The sequence below is a fragment of the Chelonoidis abingdonii genome, chromosome 3 (genome assembly GCF_003597395.2).
Source record: "Chelonoidis abingdonii isolate Lonesome George chromosome 3, CheloAbing_2.0, whole genome shotgun sequence".
In the NCBI taxonomy this organism is placed as follows: domain Eukaryota; kingdom Metazoa; phylum Chordata; order Testudines; family Testudinidae; genus Chelonoidis; species Chelonoidis abingdonii.
Genome location: NC_133771.1, coordinates 136960507 through 136986279, shown reverse-complemented (window position 1 = coordinate 136986279; position 25773 = coordinate 136960507). Strand labels below are relative to the sequence as shown.

General features: G+C 41.5%; 1 protein-coding gene across 2 annotated transcripts in view; it reads right to left on the bottom strand.

Moving 5' to 3' along the window:
- Nucleotides 1-23112: 23112 nt before the first annotated feature.
- The window catches only part of TSNAX (translin associated factor X), a 56638-nt gene continuing 53977 nt past the window's right edge, over nt 23113-25773 (bottom strand). For both annotated transcript variants that reach the window (XM_032790857.2, XM_032790858.2), the window contains exon 6: nt 23113-25222. In XM_032790857.2, coding sequence (XP_032646748.1) covers nt 24845-25222 — 378 coding nt within the window. In that variant the 3' untranslated portion in view covers nt 23113-24844. The remainder of the gene's footprint in view (nt 25223-25773) is intronic.

Below are 25773 nucleotides of genomic sequence, written 5' to 3'. Positions count from 1 at the left end.
TTGGCTGTCTCTTCATTTCAGTTTTGCTGATAAACACCGTCTTGCAAAGCCTGGGGAAGAGCATGCATGTGAATGTTCCCCAGGGCAAGACAGTGATGTTGTCAGGCTACTGGATGGGACAGGAAGTTCAACTGACCATTAACAAGAATACTGTCAAATGCATAACAAAAATAAATTGCGGAGGGGAGGGAGAGGAAAATCACTGGTGCTAACTGTCCCAAATCTCACAATATTAGGAAATTCAGAGTTATGATTAAAAGAAATCCAACATGAAGGTCTGGAAGTGCACAATTAAGGCAGGCAACCGGCTGTAATTCTGCCCTGTAGTGACACCACAAGGCAAAAAATTGGAATTAATCATGTATTTAAAAAAAACAACAATAATTTAATCTAATCTAGGACTAAAAACTGTTATGCACTAAATATAATTGTGTGGTTATTGCACAGTGTCATTACAGGGCAGAGCTTAGGCTGTTTGGGTGCCCTAACTGTGTACTTCCATGCCTTAAAAAGTTTTTATTTCTTTTAAATTTAACTGTAATTCTGAAATCCCTGGGTTTGTAATCCTTGTTTTGGAGATAATTACAACATCCTTGTGTGGTTTTTACTCTTAGGATATTGCTGTGTATTGAACCTTAACTCTAGTTTAATTAAGAGATTCATACAGTTTAAGGCCACAAGGGATCATTAGATCATAGAATATCAGGGTTGAAAGGGACCTCAGGAGGTCATCTAGTCCAACCCCCTGCTCAAAGCAGACCCAGTTTCCAACTAAATCATCCCAGCCAGGGCATTTGGTCTGATCTCATATATATCACAACCTGTTCAATTTCACCCAGTTGTCCCTATATTGGTCCCAATAAGTTGTTTGACTAAAATATGTCCTCCAGAAATGCATCCATCCTTGTTATCCAGACAGCAAGATATGGAAAATCCATCCCATCCTTTGATAGTTTGGTCAAATGGTTGAATCACCTTCACTCTTAAAAAAAATGTGCCTAGTTTCTCATTTGAGTTTGTCTGGCTTCAGCTTCTAATTATTAGGTCTTGTTATGTTGCTTTCTGATAATAAATGGCTCTTTAATCTAGCTGATATTTTCTTCAGATGAAGGCAGTTACACACTGTAATCAAGACACCTCTCAGTCTTCTTTCATAGCTTCCAGGGCCCGAGGGCAACTGTGATAAGCCAGAGTGACCTCCTGTATAACACAGGCCATAGAATTTCTGCGAAATAATTCCTGTTTGAATTAGAGCAGATCTTTAAAAAAAATCCAATCTTGATTTAATAATTGCCAGTGATGGCGAATCCCCCATAGCCTTAGATAAATAAACTATGCTCACTGTTAAAAATTTACACCTTATTTTCCATCTGAATTTGTCTCGCTTCAACTTCCAGTATTTGGATCTTGTTATACCTTTGTCTGCTAGACTGAAGAGCCCATTATCAAATATTTGTTCCTTATCTAGGTAGTCATAGACAATGATCGAGTCACTTGTTCATCATTCGTTTTCAACCGCTAAACAGTTTGAATGTTTTAAGTCTCTTACTGGAAGACATTTTTTCCACCCCTTATTTTTGTGGCTCTTTTCTGCACCCTCTTCAGTTTTCCAACATCCTTTCCAAAATGTGGACACCAGAACTTGACATAGTATTCCAATATCTGTCTCACCAATACTGGATACAATGGTAAAAATTACCTCTTCTCTCCTCTATTTACACATCTATGGTTCACATTAGCCCTTTTTATCCTTGCCTTTGCAGGGGGAACTCACATTGAGTTGCTTGTCCACTCTGACCCCTAGAGCTTCCTCAGAGTCACTGCTTTCCAGAACACAGTCTGAATTCCTTGTTTCTAGATGTATAACTTGGCATTTGGCTGTATTAAAAGGTATTTTGTTTGAATAGGCCCAATTTACCAAGCAATCCAGATTGCTCTGTATTTCTGCCCCATCCTCATCTTTACCACTCTGCCAATCTTTGCAACATCCACAAATTTTATCAGCAGTGACTTTTATCTTTACTTCTAGGTCATTGATGAAAATGTTGAAAAGTATCAGTTCTACTACTGATCTCTGCGGAACCCCATTAGAAACATCCCATTTGAGATTTGTCATTTAGACAGTTCTTAATCTGTTTAACATATGCTTTATTGATATTGTGTAGCACTAATTTTTTTAGACAGAATGTCATGCTGTACTAAGTCAAACTACTTACAAAAGTTTAAGTATATTACATCTACATAATTACCTTTATCAACCAAACTTTTAATCTCACCAAAGAATAAAATCAGGTTTATTTAAGAAGACATATTTTCCATAAAACAATGATGACTGGTATTCATTATTCATTAATTCTTATCTTTTAATTCTTTATCAGTTAATCTCATATCATCTTTTTCATTATTTTGTCCAGGATTGATGTCAGTCTAATTGGCCTATAGTTACCCAGGTCATCCTGCTTGCCCTTTCTGAACACTAACACACTTCTTCCAGTCTTCTGGTATTTCCCTGGTATTCCAAGATGTATTCCAAAATTAACATCAGTAGTCCAAAGACCTCCTCAGTCTACTGTTTTAGCACTCTTAAGTGCAAGTTATCCAGGCCTGCTCACTTAAAATCCCTAGTGGATGTTTAACATCCTCCTTTGTTACTAATGGAGGGGAAAGTACTGCGTCATCCTCAGGGGATACGAACGCATCATCCTGCTTCTTCCCAATACGGAACAGAAATATTTATTGAACACTTCTGATTTTCTGCGTCGTTATTAACAATCTTACCATCTCCAACAAGTGATGGGCCTGTACTACTATTAGAATTTCTTTAGTTCTTAATATACTTAAAATCCTTTTTATTGTCCTTAGCCCTGCCAGCCATAGATTTTCCCCTGATGTTGTTTTTATTTCTAATTGCTGCCTTCCCTACACCCCTAATGTAGTTTGTCATCTGACAACTGAGGGAGGGGGGACTGGAGGAGGGGAGCCAGAGGGTAAAATGACAGGAATCTACATGTCTTAGTCAATAGAAAAAAATAAATTACATTTGGTGAGCAGAACTTCACAAGTCCTTGCTCGTCGACCAGGCACAAACATTTCTCTGACTGCCTACAGGCTAAGCCAGTAGCCAACCCTGTATTACTACTCTGCTGGCAGTAATGCTGCTGGCTATATGATTAGAATTTTCAAGGAAACATTCTGGATCGTGATAGAAACCACACTTAAACAATTCTGGGAAATATCGTTGTCTAAAATAGATCTTTACTTCAAAAAACTCAGCTAAATGAATTTTAAAAACCTCTCATTTTAATCTCAAACTCAGGAAATAACATCAGACGACACAAAGATTGTCATTTGTTAAGATCTGGAAATAGGAAGTGAGATCGGTTTTAGACACCATCAGATAATGCCATTGCCAGAGGATGTTATTACAGTTTAAGGCTAAATATAAAATATAAATAACTTGTCTTATGCGGTACAAACTATCTGCTGGCTATAGGCAATTATTGTGAGATAATACATGGAAGTCTGCCTGCTGGATTTGTTGGATTTCTAACTGAAGATATGATGTACTTTTATGTATGGTGTATTATCGTCTCTTACTACAATAATGTTCTAATTCTGTTGCCTGTATTTATGGACCTACTTTAATGCATTGGTGGTAAAATAATAGGCTGAGAGTATTGTTCAGCAAACTAAACTAAGCCAAGTCCATAATAAGGGATTACTTTCTTTTCAGAAAGTACAAACACCTCTAAAAGACTTATATTCCATCTGAATGAATTACTTTTCCTACCACTTGCCAGAATTAGAAATTGGCCAGTGGCCCAAGGCCTACACTTTACTCAACAGGGTAATAAAATATTGATCAGCAACACCAAAGAGCCAGCTGCACATAGAACACCAATTGTGGGGATGTGGGGAGAAGGTTGTAGTGATTGCTGCCAAAATATTCATCTTGGTTAGATACAATGCCAAGTAACTTCACTTTTGTGTGATGCAAAATCCTGATCTCTGTAATAAAACCTTCACAAGAATAGAAAATACCCTAACGAGTTATTCCGAAAGTGGGCTGGGTCTGGAAACTGAACTGCTATCCTCCCTGTGGAGAAAAGCCCTCCAGAAAAGAGAAGAGGCATAGGGGCAAAGCAGTGTGAAGAAAATATGCACAGCTGCTCCTAGCCTGATATGCCTGTCCCAGCACCTCTCATAAGCAACACGTTCACTTGGCAACATCTAAAGGGAAAAGGAACAGTCAAAGGAAGGAAAGAACAAAACAAAACAAACCCAGGGCAGGAATGAATTCTACGACCTTCTGCGGTTTGTTCCATTGCTAAACCAATAACCAGGGCAAACTCGGGTCCTGCTTCAGGATGGAATCCTGACCTTACTGAAGCTAATGGCAGAACTCTCATAGAGTTCAATGGGGCTAGGATTTCGCCCTCAGCTTCTAAAATAGGCTAAACCCAGACTTTGCACATGCTTTTGAAACATACAAGCATGCCAACATATTCAGTATACAATCTAATGTCCAGGTATAGCAATGTTATCAGGTTTATTATAATTTAATTATCACATGTATTTTTCTCTGGATGCTATCACAGAGAATAAAAGGATCCCAGTAAGAAGGAATGTATGGGTCTTGACAGGCCACATTTCTCAATTATATTCTACTTAAAACGTTAAACATGGGATGGCACCATTCAAAATATTAAAACTGGCCTCTGCAAAATATTCTTCTAAAACAAATGAAGGCCATTAGAACAGTCCAGAAGTGTGCTGTCAACTGCTAAAAAATGGAAGTGTTACTTCCCCCTTTACACTCTTATTTCCTCATTCCTTTATATATATCTTTAAAAGTAACAAGAACAAAGATATTTAGTTGGCTTATGAAAGAAGAACAAAATGGTTTCAGATTCTCAGGATTGTAGCCTGGAGTCTGAAGATTGTGGGGTGGGGAAAAAATATTACAGGATACATTTTAGAAGGGCAGCCTTGCTTTTGCAAGTGTAATTTGCATTCTGATTACATTCCATTGAATAGTGAACAGATTCTCAGATTTGTGCCCATAGTTAATTTTGCCATTGCCAAAAGGTGGCAGTAAATGTGCTGGTACAAACTGCACCTATGAACAGGGAAGCCATGCCTGAGCCCTTGTGAAAATGTACCTGCATACAAAAGGGAGAAGAAAAGAGGGAGTATACGGTGAGCTAGAGGAAAGGATGAAAGAAGAGCAATGGAAGGACAAAGTCAGAAGAGGAAAGGTGGGAAATGAAAGAAAAGTGATGAGTCATGAGAGAAAAGGGAGAGAGAGAAAAGAAAATGGAGAAGAGGTTAAAAAAAACAAAAAAAACCCCAAATGTCTGGGAATAGAGAACAGGCAGAGAGAAGGCAAAAGGGGATCGCTGAGCAACATGGTGACTTGCACCAAAACCTTCAATTTCTCTCTCCACATAATCTTATGAAGGGGCAGCTGCTGCTTGTCAGGAGAAGCCATCTCCTTTCCTGTGAAACAGGGTGGGATTTCCCATTAATGATCAGTAGAACTTTAGGTCTCCCATCAGACCTGCAAGATCCCTTGGATGAGAAGGTTACTTTAGATATAGGCTTACTGTTCCAGCTCACTCCTCATTAGAGTTGGGCAAATTTTTTGGACAAGTAGTTTATATGATGAAAAACAGTTTGGCTCAATCCAAAACTATTAACGAACTTGACACAAATAGTTTGAGCCATTCACAAACCAGCCAGAAGAGGAGGTGCTGGTGGTGACCCAGTGCTGATGCTTCCCTCTCACTTTTATAATCTTTAGCCCAGCAGTTAGGACACTCGTGGGCAGGGGAGCCCCAGATTTGAATCCCCTCTCTAGAGCAGACCTGAAACAGACTTTATTGATGCACTGAAAATTCAGAACTATTCAGATTTGCTTCAATCTTTTTTGGAACTGCCGCCAAATCAAAAAATAAATTATTCACTCGTCTCTACTCCTAATACACTTCAAACTTGTCTGTCTTTTGAAGTGACAACAGAAGAGATTCAGTTGGCCAGGAGCCAGTGTAAGGAGAAAGGAACATTCCTGCGAATTGAACGTGCTGTGCAGTTGTTAGCAGAACAAACAGGGAAGCTGCAGTCCAAATGACAAAGTATGTACATATAGAATTTCTAATTTACATTTTTAAAATTCCTTTTTAGGACATGACTAGTTGCCAACTTTTTTGAGATTTTTCTGCTAGAACAGATGAACATCCCTGCATATACACCACCAAAAAACCACTCAGTTTTCCAGTGTCACTGGAATCTTGCATTGTTTCAAGACTTAAGTGTTTCTTTTATTAGCAGTATACTGGGGAAGTTAGAGAAAGCTACACAACTGTAAAAACATAACAGCCCCTTAATAAGTATAGATTTACCACTCAGCAAAATATTTACTGGTAAAATCTTGCAGGTGGTTTGTAAAGTTAGATGGAGTTAACATGTAATATTGTGGTGAATATTAACAATTTTTTAATTGTTTTAGTTGGGGGAGGGTCATTGTCTTTAATGGAGATTTACAAATATGCAAAAAAGCAGAGGCAACTTACGAAGGCAGGGAGGGCATGTGGGTCACATGGTGCGACCAGGCCCCCTCCTCTGCACAGCAGCTGAGCCAGCGAGCTGTGCAGGGCGGGAACTGGGAGAGGCAGAGGCAGGAGAGAAGGAACAGCTGAGAGCTGCTCAGAGGTGCTGCTGCTTTAGTTCTACTGAAAGATGGAGAGGAACAGCTGGGAGCTGCAAGGAGGGGCTGCTGTTCTCCTGGAAGTGGGGACCTGCTTCCCAGAAGGGAGAGGCCTGCCTGGAGGATGTGGGGTTGTGCCTCCTCCCACTGTCCGCAGGCATGGATTGTCTGTGCAAAAAATCAATAAATTCAAGATACATATATGGAAATATTACTTCCCCACGGCCAACCTGCAATGCAACTATTATTAAGAAAATTATGAATCAGAGAAATGTAGAGCTGGAAGGTACATTGAATGGTCATCTAGACCAGCACGTGCATTGAGGAATGACCAAGTAAACTTACAACATCCCTGAGAGGTGTTTGCCCAACCTGTTCTTAAAAACCTCCAGTGATGGGGATTCCACAACCTCCCTATTCCAGAGTTTAACTGCCATTATAGTTAGAAAGATTTTCCAACAATCTCCTCTAAATCTCCTTTCCTGCAGATTAAGCTAATTAATTCTTGCCCTACCTTCAGGGCACATGGGGAACAGTTGATCACCTTCATCTTTATAACAGCCCTTAACATACTTGAAGACGGTTACCAGCCTCCCCTGCTCCTCAGTCTTCTTTGCTCAAAACTAAATATGCCCATTTTTTAAATCTTTCCTGATAGGTCAGGTTTTCTAAACCATTTATAATTTTTGTTCTCCTTTGGACTATCTCCAATTTCTCCACATCATTCCTTAAGTGGTGCACCCACAACAGGCCACAGTACTCCAGCTGAGACCTCACCAGTGCCAAATAAAGTGGGACAATCACCTCCCACATGGTACGTGACACTTCTATTAATACACCCTAGAATCATATTAGCCTTTTTTACAACTGCATCACATCGTTGTCTCATGTTCAGTTTGTGATCACTATAACCTCCAGATCCTTTTAAGCAGTAATACCACATAGCTGGGTATTCCCCATTTTGTAGTTGTGCATTTGATTTGTCCTTCCTGAGTGAGGTATTTTGGACTTGTCCTTACTGAATGTCTTCTCATTGATTTCAGACCAATTCTCCAATTTGTCAAGGTTGTTTTGAATTCGAATCCTGTGCTCCAAAGTGCTTGCAACTCCTTCCAGTTTGGTGTCAGCCACAAATTTTATAAGCATAATCTCTGTTTCATTATCCAAGTCATTAATCAAAATATTGAATAGTACTAGATACAGGACAGACCCCTGCAGATCCCTTCTAGATACATCCTCCCAGTTTGACAGCAAATCATTGATAACTACTCTTTAAGTATAGTAATTTAATCTAGACCACATTTCCCTAGTTTGCTTATGAGAATGTCATGTGAGACTGTGTCAAAAGCCTTACTAAAATCAAGATAGATCACGTGTACTTTTCCCCTCCCCCATCCACTAGGCCAATAACTCTGTCAAAGAAGGAAATTATATTGGTTTGGCATGATTTGTTCTTGACAGTTGTATACTGACTATTCCTTATGAGCTTATTATTCTCTAGGTGGTTACAGATTGTTTAATCATTTTAATAAAAAATGGTATTGTGCCAACAGCTGGACTACAGAGCACTGACAAATATTTGAAGTGCATTCGCTGTTGGACAAAAGTTTTTTTGAATAAAGACTGCGTGAAGAGTGAGCTCCCCCAGTAGCATCTCGAAATCCCTGCTGCAATCATATATGCCTGTGGTATAGTGTACAAAAAATTACAAAGAGGCAAAAAAGAAAAGGCAGGAAATTCTCACAATTGCCTATTTCCCTTCACTAAATCAAGCAATTGCATGATCATAAAACTTGACTGAATTGCAGGAGTGAGTCATAGCATTCGAATCTAGAGTATCCACTAATTGTTTTCATGGAAGAGGCTCAGGGAAGTATGAAGAAGGATTTTATAGGATATTGTTTTACTGATATGTGACCTCTGTGTTCCTTTCAATGCTAGCAAACCTAGTCATTTCAGTTTAAAAGCTTACTTTGTATTGAATTTCCATAGCGATATTTATCTTCCAGTTTTAGACACCACAGGATAGAAAATTACTCCTTGCCTGTGGCAACTCTGGAGCTCCGGTGAAGGAGCTCTCTGCTTCCATCTAATGGTGAACTGGAGGAAGAGGTGGAATGGGCCAGACCTTATGTGCGTATTGTTCCCATCATCCCAGTGTGAACAACTTGGTCATTTTGGTTAAGATTCATTTAAGTTTTGTGGGTATGGGTAATGAAATGTTATAATCATTATTGTGTAACAAAAATACAATAGAACTGTACTTTCTTTGCCCTGAGTGACAATAGACAACACAGAGGCAGTGGCAACATGCCCCTACACAGCATCCATAGAACTGAAATCTCTATTGGTGGGTTAGGAGCCTGAGGACCCAGACTCAGCACCACAGACAGAGACAACAGTGCAGTGAGAAATGGCTTATAGGGAACATTATGATGAGAGATGATATGGAGACAGTATTGCATCAAGAGATGGCACAGTGACAGCATCGCGGCTAGAGATGACACAGGGTGGTAGGAAGAGACAACCCATGCCTGCCGATAGCGGGGGGTCAGAGGGACAGCAGCCAGCTTCAGCAGTGTTATTGAGCATGCTCTGTTCATGTGAGTATGCTCCATACAAACCAAGCAGCAAATCTAGGGGGGCACATGACCCCCCCGCCCCACCAGGCACCGCTTTTGTAGGAAGGCATCTCTCCGTTGAAGCCAGGCATAAGCGCCAACTCCACGGGTGCTCCGGACCCAGACTTAGTGTGCACTGCAAACATCCCCTAAAAAGCTGTTTTAGCAGAAAGGGTTATGTGTGCAGTTTTTATCACCTCATTTTTCTGTTACTCTTCAGGAGTCTTACAGCCTTCTGTATTACTAGCTGAACATCAGTATGTCAGATACTTACGTGTGCTTGTCTAAATTCATAGAACCCCACTCACTGCTTTCCTGTTGAACACAAGTAAAAAACTCAGAGCCAATCCCTGCAAGTCTGTACCTAAGCAAACTCCTAGTGACTCTAAGAAGAGTTTGTGTCATTGGAAGACTATGGCTTTCAGCATTATTAGTGTGTTGGAGATACCACCTGCAACTTTGGCAAGGGTTTTCAAAAAGGCTTATAGGGCTTGAGCACCCCACTTCATGTTTAAATACAATGGGAGTTGGTCAAACTTCCATTGGGCCCAGAAAAAATCCCAGTCTTTGTTAAGGTGTTTTGAAGCAGAAACAGTCTGGAAAACATCTCTCAAAACTGCTCTCTCCCCAAGGCAATGTAACTGTACCTGGTCTCCAATAAGGTCAGCACTTCATTCTGCAACAATAAACCAAAAAGCATTTTGTATTACAGAGCCGTGTCTGGCCCCATTGAAGCTACAGGAGGCTAAAAGGGGCTCAGATCTGACAGTGATGAACACAGTATAACGCTCTTGGATGAATTTGCTATGACTGAGGGCCTGGGCCTGTGTGGTACTGAACAGTTTCAGCTCCCATGGAGCTCAGCTTGCAGGGGCCACTCAGCCTTTGCAGGGTTGCGCCTGCCCATAGGACAATGGCTTAAATGATCTTCCAGTACTTTAATACATCTTATCTAGAGAAGTTCCTCATAAGCAACTTTTTGACCACCTCTACAAAGAAATACATCTTCCCAGTGATATTTCCAGCACTTTCAATGTGTATTTAACCCCATCAGTGATTAGTATAAGTGTTCTTCCACTGTGGTTCTCCAGATAAAAAATCTGGGTTACATTATCTAAGGTAGAATAATTTCTTACCTCCTTTAAAGATGAACTAAAATACTTTTTTGAAAAATGTGTGTGTGGCCCCTGGCTGCTTGCATGTTAAGGATGCCCTGCTACCGAGAAAGGCTAGAGGGTATATGGGGTGCAGGAGGTGGGAAGAAAGTGGAAGCAGAACTTAGAGGAGAACAGAAGGAGATGCTGAGCAGAGGAATTGACACCCATCAATTCCTGACTTTAATTTTAGAGAGACCCAGAGGTGAAAGTAAGCTGGTACGCGCCAGTACGGAGGACTGGTAAGAAAAGGAGACTGACTGAGGGAGAGAAAGAGAAGGCTGCTCCCTGCATAAGAATAGTTTAAACTCAGCTGTTCCCTGATGGTTCAGCCCGCAGGGCTAGGTTTCTGGCCTCCTTGTTAATTTCACTCACAGTAGCTGGGGGGAGTGGGGTGGAGGGGAGGGTGTGTTTGACCATGGCAGGGGCAGTCCCTGTCTGCCCCCTGGGATGAGGGAATCTCTCCTACTAATATACACAACAAATACAAGCATATGGCTGCACAGTTTAAATCCTGAGCTAATAAAAGCAGGTGGAAGGGGAAAACTCACTGTCGCATTGGTTTCTCGTCTCCTCCCTCCCCCTCCTCCAGCCAGGCTGCAGTCAAGGCTCTGAATTCCTCCCCATTCCTCCTAGCAGGGGTTTTCCTCTAGGATCTAGCTTGCAGTAGACTGGTTGAGATGCCTGCTATTGCTGCCTGCAAAAGAACAGTTTAAACTCAGCTGTTCCCTGAGGAGTTCAGTGCCCAGAGTTAGGAACCGTTTCTGGCATCCTTGTTAATTTTACTCCCAGTTTTTGGGTGTGTGTGACTGTGGCAGTTCTTTTCTGCCCCCGGGATGAGGGGATCTCCTAAACACAATCAAAATCAGGAACCATTTCCAAGTTCAAATCTATCCCATTCCCTCCCCAGCAGAGGATCATGGTTATGGTGTCCAAACAGCTTGCAGATCCTCTTTGAAATGTTACTGTTTAAAAAAAAAACAACACAAAAAACATGGAGAACTTGGTGGAAAATGTCATGATATTAGGCGTAATTTTGGCAAAGCAATTTTGCTAAAGCTAACTCTAAGATTTACAGGAAAAGCAAATTCAGCCCTCATAGACAAAACTACAAAGGACGTTGGAAGAGAAAAAACGTGGAATATTCAGCAAAATTATTGTGCCTCTTTTGAAGAAATTAGTAGTGTTCATTTCCAATCCACCCTCTATCTATTATTGATTTAAACACCTGAAATGTCCTTAGGCATGGTGCAATCTCAGATCTCTTTTTTGTTTTGTCGCCTGCAGAATGCAGAGGCTGAAATGATAAAAATTTCTTTAAATATCTTGTAATATTCATGAAGGCTATTCCAGTTGTCCTTCATTCACCTGACTTTCCCTTCCTCTCCTCCTCCCCCCCCCCCGGGTCCCTCCCTGGCTGGCTGACTGGTGGTTTTTGCCTTGGTTATTACTCCTTGGCAGACCCAGCCAGCGGCACCGTACGGCTCTCTGAGGCAGCAGACGACAGGGCCGGTTGCTGGGGTGCTGGCTGTCAGTGGGAGCTGCAGCTGCATGTTTTGTGACACATTCATAACATACACACAGATATGTATATGTAGGAATGTGGTGCGGACAAACAATGCAGTGCAGCCTGCTGCCGACTGCCCTGACCGCCGCAACCGGCCCCTGCTATTGTATTTATTAGTATTGGGAGATCCCTCCATCCAGGGGCAGAAAAGAACTGCCCCTGCCATGGTTACACACAGCTTCCCCTCCACAGCTGGGTGAGTGAAAATTAACAAGATGCCAGAAACCTCTCTTAACCCTGGGGGCTGAACCATCAGGGAACAACTGAGTTTAAACTGTTCTTATGCAGGAGGCAGTCTCCCTGCTGCAAGCTAGAGGGAAGCCTTTGCAGCAGCTGCTGAGTGCCAGGCAGGGAGAAAGCACAGAGCCTAGCATCGGCAGCTTGGCTAGAGAAGGAGGAGGGAAGACACAGAGAAAAATATGACAGTGAGTTTTCACTTTTTCAGGCTTATTCCTATAGTGAAGTTTTATTACAGACAGTACTGGTAGCAGTAATAGTAGCTTTATTTTCTCTGTCTGTGTCATGCAATGAGAGGAATCCATGAAGTACGTAGGAGAGGTGGATGGGTTGCTTGCAATTGGACCATATGCGTAAGAAATGTAAATTACTTTCACCCTTGCCCAAACCCCAGCGCTCCCTGTTGCCTCTGCAGCTGGTAGCTCTGGGGTTAATTTAAAGGGCCTGGCTCCTAGCTTCAGCCGAATCCCTGAGCCCTTTAAATCCTGATTTAAAAGCCCCAGAATGTAAAGGCCCCACCTCTTCTCATAGAGGCCATGCCTCTTCCAGTTGAGGCCCCTCCCCCTCCGCAGGACTCTGGAGTACTGGTAAGTCCTTTAAGTTACTTTCACCCCTGGAGAGACCACAACAGCACAAACTCAACCCATTTTCCACTGCCTGTGAAGGTAGAAAAGCAATGGCTTAGTTTAAAATACATCCCTTTGCTATGAATAAGTGATCCCAAGTGACTGAAGGAGACTGGAGCATTCTGACTGGAGTCTCCTCAGGGTACAGAACATGGCGGGGAAAGGAGGGAGGGGAATAACAGTTTGACCATGACATAGGGAGACAGTTGTAAAAAACAGTTGTAAGAATCCTGAAGCTGTTTGCCTGGAAGGGTAAGAGTTGTCTGTGCTTAAATAATTCATCATTATCATATCTCACTAAGGGAGTGAGACTATATGTTTTAATAACTTATTTTATATGTAGATGTGAAGTCTTGTGATTTGTAAGTTACACATAGGTTCAATTTTAGGATTGGCTATAGCACCCATTACTGAAGTATCTCTGAGGTTTATGCCAACTTCACAGAATCATAGACTATCAGGGTTGGAAGGGACCTCAAGAGGTCATTTAGTCCAACCCCCTGCTCAAAGCAGGACCAATCCCCAGACAAATTTTTACCCCAGATCCCTAAATGGCCCCCTCAACATAGCTACACAAAGGCCTTTGATTTTATACCTAAAGCTCAACATCCAAAAAGGCTCATAAACTCTTCTTGTACAGGTAACATGCTCATAATGTAAATAAGGTAATTTAGGGCTCAATTCTGCAAACACTTGTTAGTACGTGTAATCTTTATGTATGAAAGCAGTGACTTCAAATGGTGTCATGCAAGCAAAGATTGCTCACTTAAGTGTTTCCAGGGTCAAGTCCTAAAAATTAAGCTTTTCATGGACATTGTCTTTTACTGGACAGCAGAACAACATGTAAAGTATTTTCTCTGTACTTAATTCACAGAGCTGTACCACCTTGTTCAACCAAAAATGGCCTGGAGACAATGGTATAAAAGCATTAACAGCTAAAACAACAATCACTTCTAAATGCTTACTGCCAGATGTTCTGCAGCTTTTTTGACCAATAGCTGTAGAGTACAGGATCTGTTAGATTGGATTTAAACATTTTTAGCTAATTTATCATCAACATTCATCCTCTACTCCCTCCCCCTCTCTTTAATGCTACAGCTGCAGTAGTAGCTTTCCTAGCACAACTAAAAAAGAGCTCCCTTCCAATACAATGCAAATTTTGTACGTCTTTCACGCAAATTGTACCCCAATTTTTTTAAGGTAATTAAATAACATCTTATGTTGTTGTAAATATAAATTGAAAGTTCTCAGGGACAGAGACTTGTGCTCCTCAGTGGCTTATTCTCCTCAGTAACTCTGGCACATTTGAAAATTCTTACCCTGTGTGAATACCATGCTGAGTACAATTGGGAATTCATCCCCATTTGGAGGATCAAGGAGCTATTGTCATAGATATAAACAACAGCAACACTCATTAAGCAACATTTATTATATATGAGATGCCAGAGTCCCAGTTCCTAAAATAATCATTCTTTCACCTCACATTCAAGCTCATCTTTTGCTTCACATATATGGAGACACATGATAGACAAGAAGCAGAATTAGAATCTGTAAGGAAGAGAAAGCATGGTGGGGGGGTAGGGGGGAGAAAATATTTCACACCGCAAGATGGTAGCATTGACCTGTCTGACTGCTCATGCTTCATGTTATGAGTGGAATGTGTTCTGCTGTTATCCATTTGGCGGGACTCACAGGAGAGGTTTCATATGGGCTCTGTTAAAGTGAGCCGATGAGGTATCTCTGATTATTTTCGCTGTGTATTCATTTCAGCACAAATACAGACACAGAATAAAATAGGGAAGACAGACTGGGAAAATATGTAGCACAAAAAAAAAGTGGATACAAGCATCACTTTTGAAAGCTGGTTTGAACGTCTCTGTAAATACTTTAAATGAACAGTATTATACCTACTTTTTGAATTTTGCTTGTTAATATTTTAGGTAAAAGGTGCATACAAATACTATTTACATTTTGATATATTGACAAAGGGATCTTAGCTAGTTCCTGTGTACATGCTGGTGGCATGTGTGTACAAAGTATTTCAAGATTAGAGACAGTGTGGTCTAGTGTTGGGAGATGTGGTTCTGCCATTGGCCTGCTGTGGGACCTTGGAGAAGTCACTTCATCTACCTATGCCTCTCTTTCCCCTTCTATTCTTTTGTCTGTCTTGTATATTTAGACTGCAAACCCTTTGGAGCAGGAATTCTCTCTCCCTATGTGTCTGTAGAGCACCTAGCACATTGGTTGGGGCTTAAAGGCACTGCTGTAATGCAGATCATTATAAAAACAGAATAACAGAAGTGAAAGATCATCCTGCTCTTTGCATCCCCAGCACAATTAGTAAACTGATGCCCAGTACCTTTGAGCTAACACCACAGTTAGTCCAATTTTCAGAATCCTAGAATGTAGGGCTGGGAGGCCTCTCAAGAGGCTCTCTAATCCATCCCCCATGCTGAGGCAGGATTGAGGCTCTGTCTACGCTGCATTTTCATTGATGAAACTTTTGTTGGCAAGGGGTGTGAAAAAACACAGCCTGATGAACAAAAGTTTTATTGACGAAAAGCGCTGGTGTGGACAGCGCTTTCTTGACAGGAAATTCTCTCCCCACAACAAAGCTACCGCCCCTCACTGGTGGTAGTTTTATTTGTCAGCAGGAGAGCTCTGTCCAGGTGACAAAGAGTGGCTACACTACATACCTCACAGCAGCATGGCTGTAGTGGCCCAGCTGTGCCGCTGTAAGGTGCGTAGTGTAGACATAGCCTAAGTATACCTACACCTAACCTATTCTTAAAAACCTTCAGTGATAGACCGATGACCTCCCCAACCTCCCTGTGTAACCTATTCCAGTGCCTAACTATCTCTATGAATTAGAAAACTTCTCCTAATATTTAACCTAAATCTCCCTTGCTGCAAACTAAGCCAATTACTTCTTGAAGAACAACTGATCACTATCCTCTTTATAACAACTTTGACAGATTTGAAGGGTGTTATGTCCCACTTCATCCTTCTCTAAATATGCCCAGTTCTTTCAGCCTTTCCTTATAGGTCATTTTTGTTACTCTCCTCTGGACTCTCTCCAATGTGTTCACATCTTTCTTAAAGTGTTGTGCTCAAAACTGGATACAATGCACCAGCGGAGGCCCCACCAGTGCTGAGTAGATTGGGACAATTCCCTGTCAGTTCTTACATACAACACTCCTGTTAATACACCCCAGAATGATATTTGCCTTTCTCACAACTGCATCACGTTGTTGGCTCATGTTCAATTTGTGACCCATTATAACCCCCAGATTCTTTTCTGCAATACTACCTCCTTAGCCAGTTATTCCCCATTTTGTAATTGTGCTTTGATTTTTCTTTCCTGAGCATAGTACTTTGCAGTTGTCTTTATTGAATTTCATCTTATTGATTTCAGACCAATTCTCCAATTTCTCAAGATCACATTGAATTCTAATCCTGTCCTCCAAAGTGCTGTTGGCAATGTCCTCTGGCATCCTGGTAGAAGTGAGTCTAGAGGAAGGATTACATGGAAAAGATAGTGGCTTTGTACACTAGAGGGAGTATCATGCCCACAGGGAAGAGTGGCAAGAAAAGCGAACAGCTGTGGGACAAGTGAACAAATGGTAGCGTGGTCAAACCAGATATCATAAGCCATAGGTGCTGCCTTTTATTTTTCCCTGGGGGTGCTCCACCCCAACTCTGCCGTCGTTCCACCCCTTCCCTGAGCCCGACCCTCACTCTACCTCTTTCCAACCCTGCTCTGCCCCCTCCCACAAGGCTCCCACCCCGCCCGTCACTCATTCCTCTCTGCCCTCCCTCAAGTGCCTCTCCAAGTCACCAAACAGCTGATTGGCAGTACTGCCAAACAGCTGTGGCTGGTAGGTGCTGAGCACCCACTTTTTTTTCCGGTGGGTGCTTGAGCCCTTGAGCACTCATGCAGTTGGTGCCTATGTCATAAGCTAAGCAAGGCCAAGGGGGGCAACAAAGGACATTGGGCTTGTTGAGCTATCTGATCTTGTTTGGCAATGTGGAAGAAGGGAAAGAATTGACAAGGATTTATAGGAGATCTTAATGCGTGTCAGTTTGTTAGCAAGAGTTAGGCCAGCTGTAACCCTAATGATGTGAGACTTGTAGAAGCGAGGATAGTGTGAGGCAAGTAGGAAAGAACTGTGTGAGAAGTTATCACGACCTTGCACTGATAATCAAATACGTAGACTGGCGCCCAGAAGTGAGAAAAATAAGATAGCAGGATAGCCTATGTATAAACAAAATGCAGCTGTTGCTCATTATCGTATGTAACAAAGATATAAATGCTTGCTGTAATTGTTTACCTGTTGAGAGACCTGTCCGGGACTGGGGCAACCCTGTGTCCTAGGGCACTCTCTCCCTGTTGTAGCTGCTAACCAGAATAAAGTATTTGATTTTGCTGCACCCAAAGAAAAAGTGAGAACCGCGTTTTTCTCCGACAGCAATGAAGGGCAGACCCTACATGACAGAAACCCCTTTATTTAAATAATAAGAGGCGAGTGTGATTGTGACGTTGCAGTCTATATGGCTTTATAAAAATATGCTAATGAGTGAATATAATGCTTCATGCAAAAGGTCTCTTGTAAGGTATCATTACAAAGCTTATGATCTACTGAGTGTGATCATCCTATTTGTATAAATGTACCGCTCTTGGATTCTTGAAACTAAAATATAAAAGAGAAACTCTGATGGCCTATTGAATTATGCAAAGTGGGGGCCATTAATGGTGGTTTAGAATCTTGTATGACTCCCGTTAACAGGACAATTGACTGAGAGGCTGTTTCACCTGTAAGTCTTCCTGTATAGGTGTGTGCTGCAAGTGGCAATGAGGACTTGCAGTGACATGTGATCATGTCCCTGAACTGGAATCCATCTTTACCTGGTATCTTTCATTTAGAAGGAGGGGGTGGAACTCAGAGAAGGACAAAGGATTCCCGCCTTATGCAAAAGATATATAAAGGGTGGAACAGAACAAAAAAAAAGCCATCATGAGAATCCCTAGCTACCACCTGAGCTGGAACAAGAGCTGTACCAGGGGAAAGAATTGTGCCACGCCTGGAAGGTGTCCAGTGAGGAAAAAAACTACTGAAGCTCTCTGAGGGTGAAAATTATCTGTATTCAGTTTGATTAGAATTAGATTTGCCAATTTTTTTTGCTTGGTGACTTACTTTGTTCTGTCTGTTACTACTTGGAACCACTTAAATCCTACTTTCTGTATTTAATAAAATCACTTTTTACTTATTAATTAACTCAGAGTATGTATTAATACCTGGGGGAGCAAACAACTGTGCATCTCTCTCTATCAGTGTTATAGAGGGTAAACAATTTGAGTTTACCCCGTGTAAGAGTTAAACAGGGTAAAACGGATTTATTTGGGTTTAGACCCCATTGGGAGCTGGGCGTCTGAGTGTTAAAGACAGGAACACTTCTGTTTGCTGCTTTCAGGTAAATCTGCAGCTTTGGGGCAAGTAATTCAGACCCTGGGTCTTTGCTGGAGCAGATGGGAGTGTCTGGCTCAGCAAGACAGGGTGCTGGGGACCCAAGCTGGCAGGGAAGGCAGAGGTAGAAGTAGTCTGAGCACATCAGGTGGCAGCTCCCAGGGGGTTTCTTTGATCCAACCCGTCACAGTGATTATAAAAGGGAAACCCTTCAAGGTACTTATAGTAAAAGTATATTAGAAGCTAGTTTTAGAAATCGAATAGCAGAGGCTCAGAGTTCAGATAGCAGACAGCAGAGGGAAGGCACAATAGTACCAAAGCATCAGCCTGCAAGCCTATGGGAGGAGCTGGGAGAAGACACATGACATCAGTACTGGGCAGTACTCAGGGAGGCATTGACTGGCTCCAGAAGACGTTGTAGGCAAACACTCCTCTGCTAGGTTCCATAAACAGCCCTTTAAAAGTGATGCTAAGTGGGTTAAAAAGAGGATAAACTGGTGGAAAATGGTGATCCTGAATGACTCTCTCCTAAACTAGAAACATGGTCCCTGCTTCCCAAACTTTACTTTGGCTTGTGAAGATTACAAACCTAAAAATAACCAAGGGCTGCTTGTCTGCAGAAGCAGCGTGAGCCCTATCAACCGATCCAGATACCCACTGTCACATGGTACAATGGTTGTAATGGGATGTATGCAGACAGGCACATTGAAATAAATAGAAGCCCACCCAGACCCACCAGTTTCAGCAGCGTTTCTCAAAATGGAGTCATGAGCAAAACCAACCTGCATTCAGAGCCCAAGAGATCTCTGCTTCTGGCAGCTGGAATAGATATGCTCCTGCACGGAGATGTTTCATCAAGGGTGTCAGCTAGGATGGAATTGACTAACTCATGACCAATGGCTCAGGAGGATGGTGCAGCTCCTTCTTACCTGCTGGCCAGAGCCTGAGAAACAAACAAGTTAAGAAATGGGAAGAGTCAGAAAAAGAATGAGGGAGCCAAATTAAAAGGGAAAAACGAGAGAAACAGCAGCATCAGTAACCATATTAATTTTGGTATGTAACGAGCTTGCAAAGGTTTGTGATTCACAACAAAGATTGTGGCTGCCAAAATACAGGTGGATATAAAATGTTCTCTTTGTTTCTACTAAAAATTGTGAATTGGGCTCATTTTCCTGCCACAGGCTGTGTGTGTAAATAAAAACAGAAAAGTAAGTTTTTTGTTAATTTTTGGCAGAGGCGTAATCTTGCAAGTGTTACTGCTCTGTATGTGCAATTCCTGTTGACTCCAGTAAGACGTCAGCACCTTGTGAAACCAAGCTCTCTTCATTTAGATGCCTAACTTCAGGCATAAGGATGGGGGGAGAGGGAAATCACCTGTGATAAATAAAGGGGAGGGGGAGCTCCCTTTGATGGACACCCAGCTAGCCAGTTAGCATTAAAATCCCTCTTGGTACCTGTTCTTTACTTACTTTACCTGAAAGGGTTAAGAAGTCCTCCAGGTAAAGAAAAAAAGTAGGCACCTGACTAAAAGAGCCAATGGGAAGGATAGAACTTTTTAAAATGGGAAAAGAAATTTCCCTTTGTCTGTTGTTCTCTGGGTTGCAGGGACACAGAGCAGCAATGCTACAAGCAGAAATACTGTCTAAGGTTTGAACCAGGTATGAAAAAGTATTTTCCATACCTAGAAGAAATAATTTGGATATAGAATGTTTAGTTAGATGCTATCAGGTTTATTTTGGCTTGTGGATCTCCTCTGTGCTAATTTCAGATACTTTTGTTTGCTTGTAACCTTTAAGCTGAACCACCACGAAAGCTAGTCTGGGTGCTTAATTTTTGGAATTGCTCTTTTAAAATCTAGCAAATTACTAAGTTCCAGATGTATTTTCTTTCTTTTTGATTTATTAAAATTTACTTTTTTTTAAGAATAGGATTGGATTTTTGGTGTTCTGTGAGGTTTGTGCATGTTGATTGACTAGCTGATAGCCACAGCTCATCTCCTTTGTTTTTTCTCTCTGCTCTTCCACAGAAGGGGGGTGAAAGGGCTTGAGAGTACCCCACAGGGAGGAATTCTCAAGTGCTCCTTCCTGGATTCAAAGGGGGTGTAAACACACAGGACTCACGCCTGCGCGCCTCCTGCTGGTCATATCAGGGAATCAGAATACCTGCCTGTCTGTAACCAGACCCCTCGGGCTGACTGGTAGGAAGAGATGCTCCCCATCCCCCTGCACACTGAAGAGGGGGCTCACGCTGGCTCTGATGCTGTAAGAAGAACAAAGAGCTCGCTGCCTGCCCCCACTGGGACAGCAAGGGCAGCACTGAGCACAGTGGAAGCTAAGACCCCAGCTGAGTGGGGGGACACCCAGGCAGGACAGGTCGGCTGCCAACCAGGTTTGCCTGGTCCAGATGTGCTACTGGGAAGTGATTACACAGCAGGAAGGAAGCTACCAGGGACAGAGCTCAGGGGGTCTGTGACCCCAGGCCCAGCTAGCAAGAGGGAGCAGGTCCCACTTTCTTCCCCAGCAGCTAAATTCCAGACCAAGCTGCAAAAGGATCCTTTGGGGAAGGTTGCAGGGACAGAGTCCTGCGGAAAAAGGAATTCCTGTACCAGGAATGGGCTCCTCAAGGGAAAATAAAACTGTGGAAAATGGGAGGGCAGCTGGTGGTGCCCAAGGAATCCACAGGGTTCTTCCCTCTCAAGCTGCTGTATGGAAGAAAAGTAATGTTTCTTAACAAAATCATCTGGTTTCAAATGATTTGTCTAACTTTCCGCAAGTCACTCCTGACCCACACAACCTTCCCATGGTCTCATCTCACATCACCAGATGTATCTAGCTTATTTTGCACCTCACCCTGATATCTTCATCCATGGCTACCCTCCCCCACAGTCCTCCTGCCTTCATCTCCCTTTACACTCCACTTCCCTTTCCTCACACAAACACCTTCTCATTCTCCCCTTTTGTGACTCTCCTCCATCCCAACAACAGAACAATTACTATAATTCTTTAAATGTTAAAAAACTTTAAAGCTTCTTTTCAGAATCAGGCAAGCACTAAACCAAGCAACCGCTTTCTTTTGATATAAACCTCATCTTCCCTTCCTCTCCATCTCCACCCTTCTGTTTACCATCTTCCTTGCTCTGTTTGTTCTAATCTGAAATTGTAAACTCCTTGGGGCAAAGGATTTTGGATACTGTATAGATACCAAGTATAAAACGTATGTGTGTGATTATGGTAAACCTTGTGCACAACCAAAATAACCAAGACAGTAAGTCAAAATAATATTACACGTTCTGTCAACAGGGAGCTGTTCTCTTGCATAACTTCCCTGGCAGTTAAGGAAAGCTAAAATACGATGGGTTTCTTTTCCCCATTGCAAATGAGTAGTTTCTGTACAAGTGTGAACCCAAACAGAAAATTCACGTCTCTTAAGAGGATTCGAAAAAGGCAGATGATTTTAGCGCCCAACGTAGCCTTCATGAAACATCTGCTATGATGTCACCTTGTTCTAGCTCAATACTAAACATATCAATGGCTCCACAGAGTAATGGGGTAAGAAATGGGAAAACTGCCATTGCTTGTTTAGCAGCTTGTTTTGTGGATAAATGTCACTTTTCAAACAACTACAGTCTAATTGTTTTTTGGGGGGTAATATTTCCTTGAGCAAGAGGTTTGCAAGCCATTAGCTATTTCCCATCTCTCATGGTGCTTTAATATACCACACACACTTTGTTCCTATTGATGATTACTCATGCATTTGATTTGCTGGACAAGAGGGCCACTAAGAGGCTTAAAAATCATGCCTGACGTCATTTACAAAAATGAAATATCTTCTGTAGCCATGTGGAAAGTTTATTCCAATCTCAGAACTGTTAAACCCAATATATATTAGGCAGAATATGTAACTGTTCTTAAGAGACTCTGAGAAGAGAAGAATTGCTTCTTTAGTATTCAAAGGTTTCCAAAGTGCTTTAAAAGCAATGAGTGACAGTACTAGTGCAGTGGTTGTTTTGTGAGATACGGTAGCCATTATATGCTCATCGGTGGCAAATGCAGCAGCTTGGGCTTTAGAATCTGTTTCACTGAAAGAGGGTAACACTGCCAGGGCAGCCGGGTTGATTCATTGTGTGTTTAAAAAGAGCCATGGAATTTTTTTTAACTCCTACCTGATAGCTGCCAGAACAGAGAGAAGAGACTTCTGTTTAATATCTCATGGTGCCTCTAGCAGTTATCTCTTCATGGTTTTGCTTCAGACAAGTACATCTTACTGCAAGTTTTCTGAGAGATATAAGATCCCTCCTCCCAAAATGCAGAGTACTATACTCTCACCAGCTTCAAGTGAAGCTCTAGGTGCTCAGCACACCTGAAAAATCAGGCTGTAGGTACAACAGGCACAGCCACTTGGCACTGTTTTCTATTCATCCCAGGAATAAACTTGTCTTGCCATCAGAGTGTCAACTTCTTTAAGAGCTCTACATTTGATTATGCATGTGGAAGGCCCATGTGCAGCCACAGCTGCATTATTATTTTTAATTAATAGGATAAAATTAATGGGGAGGAGAAACAATAAAGAGACCATGTATTGGTGAATTGCCAATCATGAGGTAAAAGTATGGGGGAATAAGTCAGACCTTTGAATAGAGTTCTGAACTGTAAGAATGGAATGCACTCCGCTATTACTAGTCAAGTATTCTCAAATAAGACTGATAGGTAAAAGAACTACCACTCATTCACAATAGCTTTTTAATGATTTTATTGTTCTTTTAAAAAGCACTTTAAAAGGTATTAAACAATTGGAAAAACACTCCTTTTTCAACTCACCAAATATTTCTTTACATGGAAACAATGGGAAAACCTGTGATAAACACTAAGTAACTGCTGTTCTGGTCATATATCAGATGACCCCAGTAAACTAGGATATAACATGCTAACGGGAAAAATATTGGCAGTACATCATATGGAAGTGGAAACAACAAACATGCAGTATTTTCATTTGTGCTTAAGGGGCCTATTTCCTGGAGTAGCTTTTCTTTATTTTTTTAAAAAGAGCATATTATTTTATCTGCTGTTTCCCCCCAGCATAAAATATAGTTTTAAGGGGCTTTCACAACTTTGGATACAAGTGAGAATTCAGATTATCTGCCAATAAGCTAAAGAATGCCAAATAAATGCAGGGAATTTGCTCATCTGCCTTATTTTTATTGCAATTTCTATTTCATAATAGTATTAAAACACACAAGGCAACACATTTCAAAGGAATAAGTCATCTCAGTTAAACACACTGAACCAAATTCTTTCTTCGCTAACACCAGTTCAATTCCACTGGAGTCCCTTGGGGTTCCACAAATATAGTGGAGGGCAGAATTCTACCCACTGTCTTAACCTTATATCCTCTTAGGTGACCAGCATGCAACCAGCATCGAGCAACGAGTCTGTCCTACTGCTGAATTATCCATGATAAACTTGTTTGGCTACATTTCTGCACTTGTCCAGAAACAGATCTATTCAGCAAACTAAGATGCTGCATCAGTTAAAGCTTTTATTCTTTAAATTTAAAACAATAAATTCATTTTTTAAAGGATTTTCCAAATGATGCCAAAACAGTAAGGCAACAAGGCAGAGCTAAAATAAAGCTGTGAGCCCTGAAATGGCCGGTATACACTAATATTAACCAGGTATTATGAGTTTCATCAATGAGCAGAAAACTGTTAGTTTCATGTTCAAAAATAGCAGTCAGCTCAAACTACAGGTTACATACACCTTTGGCTCTGCTTCAATTTCAGCTCCATTGAGACAAACATTTGAGTTAAGCAGATACAAATTAAACAATGGAGATCCAGCATCAGAGAAGTATGCTCAAATGGGCCTATAAAAACATTCTGATCCCAATAATCTAATGAATCAAAGACTAGGGTAGATTTAGATGCTGGGAGGCTGGGTTTGTTTTGCTCTGATTAAACCATCAGGCTACTGCTTCTCCAGGCCTTTGGCCACCCCCTATTCTGACACGGGGGTACACAGACACAGGCTACACTAAGGTGTGGGGCCCAAGAGAAATTGTGGGTAAATCAGAATCACAAAATTTAATTCATAACATGCTCTGAACATCATGCGATCATTGAAAACTGATGCAGTGGCCCAGGCAGTTTGAAGTGAGTCCACTTCACTGAAAGACACCCACCATTGAGGTGGCATCGATATTTAGCCATTATGACAGCACACAGAGTAGAGGAAAACAGGAGATTGAACAAAAATGTGAACCTCTCCTCTGTGGGCACTTACACATTATGTTAAAAAGGGGGTTTTTTTTGTTACAAGTTACCTTTGCTAATAATCTTGCTCTGCTAAGTAAAACTAAAAACATCACTACATAAAAGTCATGACGAGGGTCTATTGAAAACAAACCCAAAATACTAACAAGCTTCCAACTGTACAGCCCAGGGCCCTTCAGGGCCATGCTTGTCTCAGTGTTTTAGGAGAGACCGTCTTCTCGGTCAATCATTTCTGCTTTGGTGGAGAATACATCAGCCAACATGTGCTTTGGGATTTCAGAACCCCTCACTTTTAATGTATAGCAGGCGTTCTCTACTTTGGCCAGACTCTGCTTCAAGGTATATAGTTTCTTAGACACTTCATAGGGTCCAGTGTTGCCAATATAGGAAAAACCATCATAAATCTGACGTAAAAACTGGCTCAGTTCAAAAGGGGTGTCTATATCACCATTTCCAACACTGTTAATACACATCCGCATCAGCTCTCCTGTTAGATCAGCCACACCCAGCAGGTAATCAACAGGTGTTACCTTCAGACTCCAAGTGCACAGCTGCTTATCATGTGGATTGGAGGAGGGCTGAGGACAAAACACAGCACAGAATATTGAAAAGTGAAGAAATGGTGGTTTGCACCAGTTTAAACACACATTGGCTTAATTGGCATAACTGTAGACCAACAACAATTGAAAAACGTTCAGTAAAATTAAACTACATAGCATTTCTATATAGTAGCAGGTTAGGCTTCAAAAGCACTTCATAAAATTCATTAACCCTTACTTTTGTACTTTACAGGTGTATGTATCTTCTACACTTCACAGATAAGAAAACAGTGGCAAATACATTAACAAACATTTTCAAACACTGAAGACAGCAATTCAGGCCCTATATCTACCATCTATATCTGTACACATAGTTACCAAATTTGTCTCTGCATATATGTTTACTTGCATTTACAGTTTTGCGCACAGACCTCAGGCCACCAGGTTTAAAAAAATTGGCCGTAACTGACCTGCCCAATGCTAGTGCAGAAGTCAATGTAAGAGCCAGGGTTAGGAAAAATAAATCATATCATTTTGTAATACAATCCAATATTTTAAAATATGGTTATCATAAAAAGCAGGACTCAAGA